We start from the raw sequence: 17,453 nt of genomic DNA on the forward strand, positions 1-17,453 counted from the left end.
AAAGTCAATTTTCATTAAGATTTTAAAGATCATAGACCCTTACACACGCACATACACACTTATATATGCACATACATGCATATGTATTGGCAGCCTCTCCAGCTCAGGGTAAGTGTTATATATGTATATATAAATAGTATTTAGTCTACATAACATGCATGCAAGCATCCCCCTTAAATGTTCAGCCGAAGAACCTGACAAGCAGAAACAGACCAGCTGAAAACCTACCACTGTTTAAGGCCTGTCTAAACGTGAAGTATTGCTGATGTTCAACTGAAATTACAGACTTCTTACGTGGCACACAAAATGTTATCAAAATGTTGGGTCCACTTCTACCTCATAAGCTGTACTATGTGGGCATGGTGATATAATATGGCCCCTCGTGTTTTGTGCTGTAGGCTTTTCCTATTGTTATCTCAGCAAACATCTTTATTCTGGGAGGCTATTGTGCTACCATCCTGCTCCACATTCCAGGGATGTATACACAGCAAGCAGCTCTGCATCAGCTCACACATGAACAGCCCCAACTCCCATAAAATATTCATTCATTTCAAAAATATTTGCACCCTGCTGTCAAACTTAGACAAATTCATGCTGAGATTCAGAAAATGGCTGTTTTAATGGTAAATGATGTTCCAGAAACCTCTTTCAGGCTAAACACTTTTGTCAAAATTATTTTAATAAGAAAGATTAACAATTTCAACATTAGCTGCTAATCCCCTTTCATATGAAACTGTGCTGATAAAATTCTTTGCTTGTCATTCAAACAGAAAGTAATAATTATAGATTTGGGGCTTCCATCTCTTGCTTCATTAATAGTAAATTGCATGAAAGTCTGAAGCATAAAGTCAGCTTTGATACATCTCAAAATGCAATTTCCATAGCTTTCCTTAGCTATGTACAATTAATTACAGAGTTAATAAGGAGAATATGTTAATGAAAAGGAAATTATTCACTCAGACCACCTGCCTTTATCAAAATTCTTTAATATTGTTCTTTCTTTCTGTGAATTTGGGTGGCTACAAGAACACAAATGATGATGTGTTTTACTGCTACTGGTTCTCTAGCATTTTTACTTGTACCAGCTACAAGTACTTCTTCCATGAGCCCAGAGACAGCCCAAATTAAATAAAAGAAATTAAGAAGTACTAATGAATGCTGAAAATGACTTGACTTTCTATATTTTATTAAGTTCTATGCCTTTTGAAAGTATACTCTTAATTTACAGTGCCTATACACCTTTTATAACAATAGGATTCTGCTCTTTGCTCAGAAGCGAAACACCCTAACCCAAATCCCATTTTACTTGGTGTCTCAGTGTTGCTTATACATCTAAACGAAGGGGCATTAGAGGTATTTTTACCACTTACATGGATTTCAGATTCCCACCTGCATGACTAGACTTGTCCTTCTGAGCATGCTTAGAAGGGATCCAACACTCATAGATGCCCTAATGATTAGGCCACTTGCCAAGGAAATCGGAGACTCAGATTCTAGGGCCCCTCACCCAGAGCAGCTTTGAACCCACATGTCCTGTCTCACTTTCTGGTAATGTGCTCTAACCATTCAGCCAAGGGCTTGGCAGGGCCAAGAGCATTCTTCATTCCTCCTGGCCCACTGGGCAGCTAAGAGGAAGAATTGTGGGGGAAGGAAAGATGAACACTGCCCTAGAAGGCAAAGGATCATGGGTTCCAGTCCCTCTCTATTTAATGACTAGTCTATGAACAATGCAGAAATATCATTGGGTTCAGTAGCTTCGTTTAGACAAATAAGCAGCACTTTAGGCTAAACAGGCCCATCCATTTTTTTTACATGAACGTGGGAGGTCAGAGTATTGTAGGGTGTGCACACCATTGGTCAGGCAAAAGCCAAAACTTTGAATATAATACACCTTAAATGAATGCAGGATTGATGCACAAGTGTATAGCAGAAGCAGATTTAGAATGACGCATATTAAATTCAGCAACTAGCCAACCTCAATTAACAGAGGTGCATTCATTAATACTTTAACCGAGGAGAGGAAAAATAAATTGCATGGTTTAGAGGCCATCCATCCACTTAAGAGAGCTAATTTCAGAAAAATGCAATAATCAGTCCAGCAAAAAGGGACATGCAGCCACCCAGTGCTATCATATGATGAGCCCCAAGGATGCACAGACCTTGTACATTCTGTCACCCCTATGTTTTTTACTCAGTGGTGCAGCAAAAGCTGAGCAGCAGGCAGAAAACTGGGCAACTAACGTTTTTCCCCATCTGCAGCCCCAATTTTTGGCTATTTCATCAATCCATAAAAGCAGCAGACTAAATGGGTTCAGTGTTTATGGGCACGGATAGAGCAAGAAGATGAGGGAGAAGCAGAACTGGACATGGAGAGATGACATGCTATTCTAACCTGGATCAAAGGAGTAGTTATTTCATTGAAAGGAAGAGAAACAGTTGCCTAGGATGGGACCATATTTTATGAAGGAAAGCCAAAAGTAGATTAATAATATATCTATAGTATGGGTAAGAAAAAAAAAGTGTTAGTAGAACTCCACTTTTATTTGCTTCCTCCCAAAATTAACATAATCCCTTCTTATAGAATTACAAATCCTACAAGGCAGCTATAAATGTTGCTTACATTTTACATTTTAAGTAATTTCTGAAAATATGGATTTCTTTATTTGAAAATGCTCCAAAAACTACCCAGTCAATGCATGTGCAAAATGTCATCACCAAACGTGTGTTGGGAGCAACGTCTTAACTATTAAATCTTCCCACAGTCAGGCAAACTGAGATTCCTCCACCATTGAACGTCACCTGCCTAAGTCCCTTTCCCAGAAATGCCTGGTAAAGCAAGATGCAAAACTTTGCCGGATGACCTGAGGAAGAATATATCCAAATACCAGTGGGTCAATGAACAAACCAAGCTCTTTTCATCGAATCCAGCCATTAAATCAGGCTATTGTTAACTGGAACACCTCAGGGAGATTTCTGAAGCACCAATGGGGATTGTGTGTCCTGGTACTAAAGCCAACTTCTTAAAATTGCAACCAGATGTACAATCAGTATAGATCAGACTACCGATATAATGTTCCTTTTTGAAAAACCATTTGTAAACAGGTAGTAGATACATTTTGTTCTTGCTACACTTCACTGAGCATCCTAAAAGTGTAACCCCAGATACATCCCATTGCCATAATCTAAACTAGGCTGCCAAAGTCTGGGTGGCCATCGTTTCTCTACCCCATGCGCAAGAGTTAGTGCAATACTTAAAGCTCTCTTCTTTACCCACATTTGAACTCTACTGACAACTCAAATACTTGGATATTATCATAGATTGACTTCCTGAAAAGTCCTTTTCCAAATATCCTCCCTTCCTAGTTTTCTTCTCCATAGGAAAGCTTTTCTCGCCTCTTAGAGTCTAAAGTAATTAACAAGTCACATCCATGTACAATGAGTCAGCCGAAACCAAGCAGCTTTATGCAGGGTTTTAATATGTGCAACGGGAATCAAGAGGCAAGCACCTCACCTTATGTAAGTTTATAAATTGCATCTAAATCAAAAGGTCCACCTCCTAGACACGGTAAGGTGGCAGACAGCACACTTGATCTCTCTCCAAGGATATCTCCTTCACTGGGCAATATAGACAGGACTTGTTGCCTCCAAGGGTCAGGCCACTGCTACTCCAGGGGCTTCAAGGACCCATTCCTGCGGGACAAATGGGGGCCCCCAGGTTCCCCTACTGGCAGAGATGCACCTCACAAATCCTCTTGCAGGGGGTTCCCTGGCGGTTCCTATCACACTGCTGCACGTCAGGGCATGGCAGTGAGATGCATGCACCCTGGGAATCCCCTGCCGGGGGTAAATGGGGTGCACCTTTACAAGCAGGGAACCTAGGCAGGCACTCACAGGGCTTCAGGGGCCCAATCTTGGGTATCCTAGGAATCCCCCTCCAGGAATGGTTAAACTGTCAGTTATGCTTTGCTGAAATTCATTGACTTGATCCTAAAAGTCCAAATAAAAGTGACTTGGCTGGCTAAATCTATATAACCTAAAATGCTTCTCTTAAAAAAAAAAAGAGAGAGAAAATGCCTAGGACTCATAGCTCCAGGCTGGCTGCTGGCTCATGCTTCCTCCCAAGAGGGCCCGCCCAGGGCAGCTGGAGATCATGGGCAGTTCCAGGCTGCTTGCACTCTCACCATAAAACAGATATCTGCCACAAAGGAGCAGCACACGTGTTTATACCTTATTGTCACAGCCCCAATTTTGGGCATTTGTGGTGCAACAAGGGACATGGATGTCCATGTATTTGGGTTTTGTGCCACCATAACATTTTTATGGTGGCACAAAAGCAATATCTCCTTGCAGCCTTACAGACTGTCTAGTTAGAAAGGCATAATTTTTAGTAGGCAACAGACTCCCTCATCAGATGCTATGAATCCAGTGTAGACTGCTGGTCTCTGTAGCTAGCTGGCTATCCATAAGCAGCTATGGATCCAGTAAAACCCCTAATTTTCAAACCTTAGAAATTCCTTTATCCTGCCATTTCTGATCCACCATGAGCATCGCAGGTCATATCTAGACCTTAAACTAGAACCAGAGGAATACCGAAAGGAACAACTGCAACAGATAGTCACTGCAATTCGACAGCGGGCATTGCTTCAACTGGATTCATGAACCTTTTGTGATTGCTTTCTAAAAATATTTTTAAAATTTATGGTAGGATTTTTTTGCCCAGATCCCATATATTAAGTGATTACAGGAAAGAAACAGAATTCTGAATATTTGTACCTCAAACCTTCTCTATGCCATGTGACCCATGTATCTAATCAAAACAACTTGAATTTAAATTAAAGCCTTGAAACAAGGTTATCATATTCAAGCTACAGATCAAGAATTATTTGCAATAATTTGGAAAATGTCTTATAATAAGAAAAGACAAAAGAAATTTGAGAGAGAAAAAAAAATGAAATTCATCGTGTACCTTTTCAGCAGAAAGGCTTTCACTGCTTTAATATGAACATACTTATTCAAAATTACTAGCTAAAACTCATGAAAAAAGGAGGCAGAAGGCAGAGTGGCACCTAAGAGACTAACTCATTCAGTAAGCCATCCATTTTCATAGGCAACAGCCTACTTTGCCAAGTGTTATGGAAAAAAGGAGATTTTGGAAAACTGATGGCAAGTGAACATGAAGTGAACTGACAAGAGAAGCAGAAATAATGGGAGATCTTGGTGGGGAATTACATCAGAAACAAATGGGGGGGAGGAGACTGCTTATGTTGGGATCACTTCTGTCCAAATGGCTCCCAACCAGATCCCCACTCCCAACATGGAGTCTGTTGCCAGGAAGCATTGGTAGTGGAGGTTATTACTTCAATAACATTGACTCAGAAGTTTAGCTGTTAACAGAATTACAGCCCTTGATGAACTACTTTTGGTTGGATTTCAGCAGTCCAAGGATACTGCAAAACCTCTGGAGTAGTGGTGAATTCAGCACATCAGTATGCAGCATAGAAGAACCAAGGAGTTAATATACTTTGCATGGCAGATTTTTTCTTAGTTTTTCAAAAAGAATATATATTAATTAATCCATATATTCAGTGACTCTGAAACCATATTCATTGGCCGGTTTCTGTCCTTAAAAAAAAAAAAGGACTCACTGCAGTTGCCAGTCATTCTTTGTTCCTAAATTACAAGCCCCAATTATGAACAAAGGAAACTGTTTCAAAATAACTTAAAAATTCAGAAAAAAGGAAACAATAAGTAGCCTTTGGCAGGTTTTGGTCTGCAGGTAATCTTTTGCTCTCCCTGTCCAAAAGAACATTACAAGTCAGCCATTCAGACAGCAAGGTAAGGGCAAGAGTCACTTCCTTGTCTGTATTTGTCTTTTTGGACACTGGCTATCTATGGCCTCACATTAAGTCAGTATTCAAACAAAGGCATTTACTCTGAATAAGCAGCAGTTTTTTCTCACCTGATCTCTTTGCATGGAATGCTGTTTATGAGCGGGCCAGCAAGGCCACTACCATTTTGGTGTCCAAAACAATCCTAAAGATCTGCCTCTACCAAGACAATTAGGTTCATAGATTTCATAGACATTAGGGCTGGAAGGGACCTCGGAAGATCACCGAGTCCAGCCCCCCGCCCAAAGGGCAGGAAGGCAGCTGGGGTCATAGGATCCCAGCAAGATAAGCATCCAGTTCCATCTTGAAGGTGTTCAATGAAGGCGCTTGAACCGCCTCCGGTGGCAGGCTGTTCCAGACCTTGGGGGCTCGGACAGTAAAGAAATTCTTCCTTATGTCCAGCCTGAAACGATCTTGAAGTAGTTTGTGACCATTCGACCTCGTCATCCCTTGGGGCGCTCTGGTGAACAAACGTTCCCCCAGATACTGGTGGTCACCCCTGATAAACTTGTAGGTGGCCATCAGATCACCCCTGAGCCTGCGCTTTTTCAGGCTAAAGAGCCCCAGGCCTCTCAGCCTGTCATCGTAGGGTCTGTTTCCCTGACCTCTGATCATGCGCGTGGCTCTTCTCTGGACTCTCTCAAGCTTCTCCATATCCTTTTTGAATTGTGGAGCCCAAAACTGGACACAGTACTCCAGCTGCGGCCTCACTAAGGCCGAGTACAGGGGGAGAACGATGTCCCGGGATTTGCTTGAGAAGCATCTATGGATGCAAGCCAGCGTTTTGGTCGTTTTACTAGCCGCTGCATCGCATTACAGGCTCATGTTCATCTTGTGGTCAATGATGACCCCCAAGTCTCTTTCTTCCATAGTGCTAGCCCACATGGCACTGCCCAGCCTATAAGGATGCTGCGCATTTTTTTTCCCCAAGGTGGAGAACCTTGCATTTATCGGCGTTGAATAGGTATATCGGCATAGTCGCAGGGTGATTTGGGATTGAGTCTACATATTGTAAATAAGAGTGGGGAGGTGCCTATACATATTTGGAACATCTGCCATTTCATTTTTTCCTATTCTGCATCAGTCTTATAAATAAAAGCAGAACGAAAGCTCTTTGGAGCAGCACCTTTATGTTTATACAGCCCCTAGCAGAAAATGGTGCTATTGAAAACAAAATTTAAAACAAACACCCAGACACACTTGTTTTTAGCTACATCATTTTATTAATGATTTTAGGTCTTTTTCCTGCTTGCTTTGTCTTCCGAGTCAGTTGGCCATACCCAGAAGGGCCACATGCCACTATCACTTCATGGCCAGCTCCTGAGCTGTGGGGGGCTCTCTCACTTTCTCTGTGCCCCCAGGTAGAACACAGGGCAGCAGCCAGCCTAGTGTTAGGACTCCTCACACATTGGGAACTTCCCCTTTTTTCAAGAAAGTATTTTGAATGCTATAAATCTAGCCTAAGTGATTTTTATTAGGGCTTTTAGGATCAAGTCAAAGAAATTCAGCGAAGTATAAGTGACAGTTTAACAAGTGCCATTACCCCTCTTCCTTGTCACAGTGTGTTTTACAAATACAATCCTGCACTACTTTATAGTCTATTTAAAAGAAATCTATAGGGGACCCCCTGTTATTCAAATAAGATTTCTTTCAAAGGAAGTGTATGTGCTGCTACTTAAAAACAATAATAAAAGGTGAATTACTGTGCACAATCAAAAATACAAATACTGTAAAAAGCTCCTATTCCTCCCTGCAGCCCCACTCAAATCCATAATGAGCATGCTATCAATTCAATACCAAGACTAAATCATATGTTACATGTGAAAAAGTAGAATGCAAAACTTCTGTTTATTTCTCTGTATGATCCTGGTCTTGAAAGGATTCCCAGCACAGTTCTAAGGTCTCTGTAGCTAAATTCTAGTGTTATTATAAAAAGCTCTTATGGCATGGAAAAATCACAAGTAAAGATGAACAAACTGGAATGCGTGCCACTAAGATGGTGAAGGGAACAGATACTTTTTATGAAAGAATTAAAGGGGCTCCTTTAGCTTAATAAATGAAGACTGGAAGGTGATATGATTCCCAAGTACATTTTCAGGGCAAATATTAGGAATAGAGAAAAACTTCTTAGGCCAGAAACTACCACCAGCACATGATCAAATGGCTACACACTGGTTCCAGATAAGTGCAGTTAGAAATCTTACTTTACTTTCTAATCTATCAGAGGAATGAAGTTCCAAACAAGGTGTGGGGGCAAAGAACCTCAATTGCTAAAAGGTTATGAAAGGGATGGAATGACAGGAAGGGAGTTCTGGCTTAACATTCAGCATTGTACATGGAGCGATGTGTTTGTAATTCCTAGTTATGGTGTGGAGGGAACTGTTGCCATGTGGTAGGTGTCTGGTAACCACAGGCTTCTGGGCTTTTGCTGGTCAGTAAAGGCCAGGAAGTACCTTTTTTTGCCCTTCATGAATGCAACAATGGAGGGGTTCACCTTCCTCTGAAATACACTGGAACAATAGTCACAGAGAAGACCAGTAGCCTTTAACTACAGTGCACTGATGCAGCTCCCAGCACCAGATTCCTGGCTAGAGCATCTTGCTCTTCTGCTTAGGGTCAGACCCATCACCACATTTGAGGGAGGCAGGAAGTTTTCCCATCAGGTCAGACTGGCAACTATTTCCAGGTTTTTTGCCATTTTCTGTCATGTCAAGCATGGACCTTCTAAAATCTGCTGAGCATGTATTAACTACCTACTTCCTTGGCAGTGCAGTGGCATGCACTGGTAGCACCTTTGTTTCTCCTGCTTGTGGGATATTACAAGGTGCTCTGGTGGTGCTTATGGGATATTATAGGGTGCTCCACAGTCATTCATGCAACTATCTGAAAAGGTATTGTGTCTTGTTGCATGAATGGCTGTGGAACAGTGATTTTAGGGCTTCCTTCCCTGCAAATGCAGAGACCAAACTTGATGGCCCAGGAAGCCCCTTCCAGTCCTTTGTTCCCATGATTTCCCTTTGGAAAAACATCTATGAAAAATAAATTCTGCCCCTGCAAACTCCATCTCATTTCCAGGGTAATATGTGGTAATTGATAATTTGGCATCATATCACAGAGAACATGTAGGCTATGTACAGATGTTACACCTACCTTGCTTTAAGCAGGCAGAAAGTGTTCTAAAACCGTAATTGAACAGATGTTCACAGCTCTTAAAGCGTTTTTAAAATGACAGATGGTGCTCCAAGTTGACCCTCGACGGATGAGGCATTAAAGTGCTTTTCTGTTAGAGCACTTTATCAAACGTCTGTGCCAGATCCCATTGAGGAATAACTCAGAGCAAGATCACTGCCATCCCAGGCGGCGTTGTGTGGGCTGCACTCTAGCCCCAGGCAGAGCTCTTGTGTTCTGCCTCAGCGTGGGCAAACTCTGCCCCCACGGCTGTCACTGACCCAAGTCAGTGCATAGGATTGGGGTATAGGACATAGGACCCAAGTCAGTGACAGCCTTTTACCCCAGTCCTATGCACAGCTTGCCCCTTCCTATGCTCTCTCCTCCCCACCATAGACTTACATGCAGGGAGCTGCTCTTCAAGCTGCCTAGCTGTATTCCCAGCCACTTAAATGTGTGCAGGTGTGCATGTACACCTAGTGCCCCTATGTCCCACTCCCAGCAGCCCCAAGCAGCCCCTTCCAGGCTGGAACACTGACAGCCTGCAAGGGGAAACTTGCTGTTTCCTGATCTCTGCATGACATTGTGAATCCAGGCTAAACGCGGTCCTGAAGTCATGCAGCCTGGGATCGGGACTTGATGCTCCCATTCTGGGACTGTCCTGCTCTATTAGGAACAGGTGGTCACCCTACACAATATCAATCACTTTGACTACACAAGCAAAATCTTTTCAGGATACTGAAGCCACACTGAACTCTGATTTATCAATAATGGCTGAATACTACCATAAGTGGAGACCATGACCAAATCCAACCAAGTCCATCATCTCTGCATTCCATCTTGATGTAAGAAGGCAAGGCACATAACACCCTCAATGTCACCTTTTGTGCAGAAAAAGTGCATTACGACCTGGCTCCTACCTACCTTGAGATGACCCTGGATCTCTCTCTAACCTACCATTATCACCTTTGAAAGACTGCCATGAAAACAAAGACATGAGCGAACATCATTCGAAAGCTTGCCAGCACAAGCTCGGGTGCAACAGCTGCCGTCCTCTACACTTCTGCCATAGCCTGGTCTTCTCAACAGCTTATTGTGCACCCGTCTGGGCCTCAACCTGACATACCAAACTCATTGACACACAACTCTACTCAGTAATAAGGACTCACTCTGAAACGTTGGTATCAACTCCAGTGCAGTGGCTACCAGTACTTTCAAACATTACTCCTCCCTCTATTTGATGGGATGCAGCAACATATAGAGAAATAATGCGTATCAATAGTAATCTGGACAGTCCCATCCACAGAGACCTTCAAGATCTTCCAACTTGTCACACGATTTCACAAAAACCTTTTTGGACATGAACCGAGCACTTCCTATACCACAACACTGAAGAATTTTGGAGGAGACCTTGGGCAGAAAACACCTTTCCCAAATAAACACCTTGTTCCCAACCCAATGATAGGGCTTCAACTTTCCACGGAGCATGTGGACAACCCTTAACAGGGTATGCATTGGACATGGCTGGTGTGGCCACCTGCTGTACAAGTGGCACTTAAAATCATTTCTGGCTGCGACTGTGGAAACCCTGACCAAACCATGAAGCACATAATAACATCCTGCCCCAGATATAAGTTTGAGGGTGACATCCTGGGCTTGTATTCGCTTTCCAGCAGGACATTGGTCTGGTTGGAGAATTTGGAATTAAAGTTGTGATGATAGCTCTTACTCCTAAAGCCATACAAAAGAAAGCAAGCCTATCCATTTTGACCCCTGGCCCTGCATAAGCCAATTGAGATTCCGTGGGTCAATCTCTGGCCATCAACCCTTACTCGTCCATGGGTCCACTTACTCTACTAACAAATGCCCTTTCTGAGGGGTGTTTCAAGCCATCTCAGCTCTTCTTCTGGGCTCCAATCCACTCCTCACTGAGCCTTCTAGCCTATGGGCTCTTTGGCCCTGTTGGTAATTGTCCCTCCTGTGGTCCCCCTACACAGCCTCCTTTCAGGGCACTAGGGCCATTAGAAACCTCCTTTTCTCAGGGTGTTCTCCCCTAGCCTTTTCCCGCCAAAGAGTGACCCACAAGGGGCTGGGGTTTTTGGGTGCCCCATACTTGCCCTCTGGGCTGCCAGTGCTTTCTAGGGGCTACCCAGCCCTACCACTGTGCCCACAGATCCCAGTAGGGTGCAGTGTTTGGTTCCACCCAAGACCACCTGCAAGCTATCCTGCTCTGGCAATCCTTGCTCCTCCTGGGCTACATGCTCCTTGATCTCCTGCTGATGTCACCTCTGGGCCCCCTAGCCCCAGCTCTCTCAGCTTCTGGTCTCTCTGGGCTCCCATTCAGCCCCCTTCTGGATGCCTTGCTAGGTCCCACATACTTGGCCCCTCTCTCTGGGCTCATTTGGACCCCTCCCTGGGGCCCTAGGAACCTCTTCTACCACTTTAGTTTCTTCCCAAACCCACATCAGGTGCTCTCTCCATGCTGGTCTTCAGAAGACAGCCATCTTGCTGAGGCAATGATCTCTCAGCAGCCTCCAAGATGTTACTCCCAGTTCTGCTCAGGGCCTGGACTTTTATCCACCTTAAGCCCTGCCCTCCTCCTGGGTCAGATGATTCCCTCCAAATCAGCCCTAGCCACCACCTGTAACCTAGAGTTACCATATGTCTGGGTTTTCCTGGACATGACCTCTTTTTGGATCCTCCAATCTCTGTCAGGGCGTTTTTTGGGGTTTTTTTAAAATATAATCAAATGTCTAGGATTTTGGTCAGTTCAGCTTCAAAGTTTTTCCTGGCTTGTGCTAGCAAGGAGATGCTTGGGGCTGGGGAGAGGGGAAGGAGAGCAATTAGAGGTAGAGAGCACATGTATGTGGCCGGCACGCAGCCAGGCAGGGTGGTGGGAGAAGCCCCAGCAGCTGGATGCAGATAAGTCTGTGGGGGACAGGGGTTGGAGGGCCAGGGCTTGGGAACTGTCCAGGAGGCTATGGGGGGGAGGGGGTACATGTGTACATGTGTGTGGCAGGGATAGGTAGCTACCCATGCCAGGGCCGTGGCAGGGCAAGAAAGGTAGGTGGGGATGTGCCTGCCCTCCAGTGAAGGAAAGGGGGGGGGTCTTAAGGGGCAACAGAGAGCTGCATGGCTGGGTTGGCAGCACCGGTGTCGGTGCCTGTGCTTGCTGGTGGGGGCAGCTGGAAGACACTGCAGGGCTGGGGGGGTGGGAAACTTAAGTGAGGCAACTTCTATATTTCTTTTTTCCTCACACTGAAGACAACAGGTCAGTGCCACAAAGATGATGGTATAGAGCATCCTTCTCATTATATCCTTTCTCTAATGAGAACTTCCTTAGCTAAAGCACTTGCACTTATTCATAAACTTTCTATTTACCTGCTAAAAAAGGTAGGGATTGGCAGAAGAGAGCAAATATTGCACCCTGCTATTGCTCATATCTGCCCCTCTGGGTCTTTTGAATTTACTCTGTTTTCTTTTGCTAACTAGCATAAATGATCTTATACTACTATCAGCACTCCAGAGTAAATCCACGTGAGGAATAGTAAAAAGTGGTATTGCTCCATCTACAACATAGCAAGTTGCTGCATTTGGGCTCCAGTATTTCTGTTTATGCTTTACACCAAACAGGAAGGGGTAGTTCTGAGCAAGGCGGGCTGAAATACACAATTTTCCAGTTTGTGAGAAATTTCAATTGTTAAAAATTTGGTTTCAGCCCAAATGATGGGCTCCTGGATTCACAGATCCTGGAAGTAGGAGGTTCTACTGCTCTGATGCAGCCTGCCTGATCAGCTTGAAAACATTGGGGCCCTACCAGCCTAACAGTCTCTAACAGTGACTTTGAATCACAGAGTTGCAAAACTGGGAAGTTTTGGACAAAACACTTTTTTATTTTATTTTTTATAAAGGCAACATAAGTAATTCCCAAAGAACTCATGCTACTGTCTAAATATTATGGTGTTATTTCCTCTGGGAAGATGAGAGCCACTATAGGTTCTGGAGTCCTAACTCAGCTAGCTACTTCACTGTTGCACATTGTGTGCCTGAGTCTGTTCCATAAGTTCATTTGCCGTGTACTGCTGACGATGCTTACCACCCTTATTAGAACTTTGTTAATATTTCTCTTTTCATTTTTTTTTTTACGTACTAAAGAATCCTTTAACAAAAAATTTCCACCTCCTACATAAACAGATGATGGCAACAGGAGATGAGATTTGGAAAGCATTTCATAGACCTAATCAGTCGCCCTGTGCAAAGCAGCTAGTATTCGCTTCGGATTCGGATTATTCGGGGGACAGTGACTGGATTTGTTGATTCGAGTCACTGTCCTGAATTGATTTGGATGAATCTGATTTGGAGATCTGGCTGCTGCCGAATTTCCGAATCAGCTAGGCCCATCCCCTGCCCGCTCTCTCAGCCCGGCAATGGCTGCCCCACCTGCCCCAGCTCCCAGCACTTTGAGAAGAGAAAAAAAAAGCCCCAACTCAGCAGGTGCTGCTGGGTAGGGAGGCAGTCCCTGCTGTTCCCCACTACCCCATGCTGTACGGGGGACTCTGCACAAGCCCCCTGGCCCTCTCCCTGCTCCCCCAGCCCCCCCCATGGCTGCCCCACCCACCTCAGCTCCAGCCCTTTAAGAAAAAAACGAAAACAAGAAAAACCCGAGACTCACCATTTCTGCCCAGCGTGGAGCAATCCCCAACTGCCCTGCACCATATGGGGGTGTCTTCCACGAGCTCCCTGAAGCCCCAAAGCTGCTGCAGGAGCAGTGAGTCCCAGGGTTTTTCTTAGTTTTTTTTCTTTTTAACAAACTGGAGCTGCGGCAGGCAGGGCAGCCGTGTGGGGGCTGGGGGAGCAGATGGGGGGGGGAGGTCATGGCAGAACCCCCAACACAGCATGAGGCAGTCGGGGGCAGCAGGGATCTTTTTTTTTTTAAAGCACTGGGAGCTGGGGCGGGCAGGGGTCAGGGCTTGGCAGGGGTCCACCATGGTCCCCTAACTGCTCTTTGAATATTTGGAGAGCTTCAAATTGATTCAGACCTTTTAATTGGTCCCCTGATTCGATTCCTATTTGGAGATTCGGCCACCTAACTGGTGGCCGAATCACCACCCTAAGTTTGCACAGCCCTACTAATCAATCAGAGTGCTCAAAGAGTTGTAAAATGATGCCCAGAGTCCCCATATACTTGCAAAGAAAGTAAAAAAACCTGGTCACTTGCATGTTTTTCCCCCTGCTGCTGAACTTAAAAATAAGCTGCAATTGATCAAGGAAGATAAAAAAAAAAAATTTAGGCAAATAAGGTATTACGGTTGTGCACACTTAGTTTTGATCAAAATGTAAAGCAGGTCAGCTACCAGGTTCCAGGCAGCCTGGCAGTATGACACGCAGTACCATGAAATACAAGAAACCCCAATCAATCCAATCATCTGCTTCAATGCTGTAGCTCCTTGAAGCTGATCTTTCTGTAAAAGCCTTACCTAACTTTTTCACATAAATGTAGAATTTAGGGCATAAGTACCTCCATAAGCAAACAATCCCACAGTCTTTTAACCCCCCACATTATAGTAGGGCGAATGCAGTTGTGCCATTAGTTTTCCCCCCAGTTTTATCATCCAGGTCCATTAATTCTTTTCTTTCTTTTATATATTTCTTAATGAGAAGCAGAGACACAGACTTCTCCAAATCACTGAGTTTTGTTTGTTCATTTTAAGTTAAACAGGTTTAATTTGGTCCGTCTCTCTTTGCAGGTCATATTCTCAAAGCACTGTGGCATTTCAGTTGCCCTTCACTGAACCCTTACCAACTAAGATATAACATATGTTGTTAGATCGCTAACATGTGCACGAGTTCGCTAAGGGTTGAACAGGTCTGACTGAATTATGGACATTGAACCACCATTTTAGTGTCCCTAATTTGATTGTTCTTAGAGCCTGTTCAGAGGCTGTAAACACATGTGGGTTTCCCCCCTCCCCCCATATCACACTTGGTTAATTTTGAAGAAATTCTCAGATCCAGAACAATTGATACTTTTGTCCCATTGCACTAGCTTCTCTCCCTTTTATTTGGCTTTGTATCGCATACGATTTATTTTAATAACATCTTTGACTCTGAATTAAATGTAGCAAAATAATTTACAATTATCTGCAAGCCTTAAAACATATACATTGCAATTTACCTAGGTAATTTGCACTTCATCTTGCTTTACATGTGTGTTTTGGATACAAGCATTCTTGTATTCATTATTACTGAGTATTTTAGGAGTTGGATTTTATTTCAGGTGTTTTGGGGTGGAGGGGAAGTTAACTAAAATATCCAAACAACTTCAAAAATAAAAACAAGTGAAAAATTTCTGGTTCTGCATAGGTAAAAGTGGGACTATAGGTGCTATGGTGGCAGAGTCTTTACACAATTAACCCATCTTTCATGCCCCAGGTACACTTGGGATTTGCTCTATAGCAGCTTGAAAACCTAGTTCTCTTTTTCTGCAATGTATTTATCCAGGAAAGTCTGCTTAGATGCACCATCTGGTTTTCAAATAAGTTCTGCTTTTACTCAATTTTATAGGGAGCTGCCTAAGACTGAAGGAGGTCAGTGACTTGGCTAAGGTTATGCTGGCATTCTGGATCTTGCTGACCTTCATTCTATACTCCATTAGGCCAGGGTGCTTCTTAACATTTGAAAAATATCTGAACAGGTAGCAGCTTTATCTTTGGAACAATAAAATGAGACAAAGTACAGAAGAAAGGAAAGAACAACATGCTGGCCTGATGCAGACAAAGAAAAGATCCATTCCTAGAAATCTCATTGGCAAGTCTGCTCATTCATATATAAATGTACAGCTACAGATCTTTGTTAAGGTGTGGCAGTTTATTGACTGGGAAGGCCGTTCACATGGACTAAGAACAGAAATTACACATAAACTGATATAAATTGGAAACCAGTTCAAATATGTTACACAACAGAAGTTTAGTGCACATAAACAGCTTTCAAAATGGTGAAACCAGTTTAAGATAAACCTGGATGTATGTAGTATCAGACTTTGCTGATTTAAGTTAAACCAATATATTGAAATTCTGTCCCAGATCCCCTCCAGATTCAAGTTAACTCGCAGAGCATTCCAGGATACTATGCACCTCCCCTGCAAATCTCCTCTTGCCGGGAGGGTAGGCTAGCTTTGGCCCAAGCTGTCTGCTCCAGCTAAGCAGGAAGGCATGCTCCTAGTGCATGCCGCCCCCTTCCCCTCTCCCCCTCCAAGCCTGGATTCTGACCTGGGCCACTGCAGGCACATGGCTACATTTCTAGAATGCTTGGAAGAAACCAGAGTTTTCTAGCCCAAATTCCATGAACAACATATATTTGTTCAGTTTCAAACATAAGATCGATCTAGTGCTTCTAAGGTGGAAAACCAATTTAGCCCAAATTGAGATTTTCTCCCTCATCAAGAAAAAAATATTGTGGATGTATTGTAACTATCAGGATTCATCATCAACATTCTCAGAGCAAGTATTTTGGCATTGCATTAGCACATGAGAAAAAAGGTGAAACGGATCAAAAATGAAGCACTTCTGTTCAATTGTCCTGGCTGAACAAAATTAATAGGAGGAAAGGTGGAAATATAATTTAAACAACTACTTTAAATGCTAAAAAGATAAATTAAAATAGTGGAAAATAAATTATATTTTAAAATTTCTTTTGGTTTTTTTTTTTTTTTTTAAAGAATACTTTTAAATGTATATTGACAATTTTCCTTTAACTACATATATATTCAGTCTATTTATAGAGTAATGAACTACTAATTAAATAATTCTAAACTTACATTTCACAGACCACAGAGAAAACTTTCCTTACCAGAATCATGTGACCGGTGGAAATGTCCATGTTAGACTGAACAGGTTCTTCACTCCATGATGATGTACTGCTCCGAGCAGATGGGCTGGGAATGGGCCCATCACTGAACTGCGAAGAGACACTATTTATGCGAGATGTATGCAACGGTTCTGGCCGATCAGATGATTTTACAGCCATGCGCTGACGGCACAGCTCCTAGAAGAGAATGAGAAAGAGACAAGAACAGTCTAGGGTTAAATGGCAAATGCTATGGAATACAGCCTGCTCAAGAGCACAAAGCTTACAATATACCTCTAGATTCAGAGTGATTTTCTTCGCCTACTGCTGTTACTCTGGGAATCTGACAGTTCTGATATACACAATAGCTGGACCCATGGTATGTTGACCATCCTGGCCTTGTCCTAAAGAGGTTTAGTTATGAGTATATGCATGTCTCTCAAGACAGCCTCATAAATAATATTTTTAGGGCTTGACTTCTATCAGCAGATGAATATGTTGTTTTATATCATGAAGCATTATATCAGCCCAGTTGCAAAGTGTGATCCTGCT

General features: G+C 43.2%; 1 protein-coding gene across 1 annotated transcript in view; it reads right to left on the minus strand.

The window, feature by feature from the left end:
• Positions 1–17,453, minus strand: part of PTPRN2 (protein tyrosine phosphatase, receptor type N2) — a 636,077-nt gene that overhangs the window by 88,757 nt on the left and 529,867 nt on the right. Inside the window, exon 12 of the mRNA XM_025197792.1 lies at positions 16,905–17,099. Coding sequence (XP_025053577.1) covers positions 16,905–17,099 — 195 coding nt within the window. The remainder of the gene's footprint in view (positions 1–16,904; positions 17,100–17,453) is intronic.

Source organism: Alligator sinensis, unplaced genomic scaffold (genome assembly GCF_000455745.1).
Source record: "Alligator sinensis unplaced genomic scaffold, ASM45574v1 scaffold601_1, whole genome shotgun sequence".
Taxonomy (NCBI): Eukaryota; Metazoa; Chordata; order Crocodylia; family Alligatoridae; genus Alligator; species Alligator sinensis.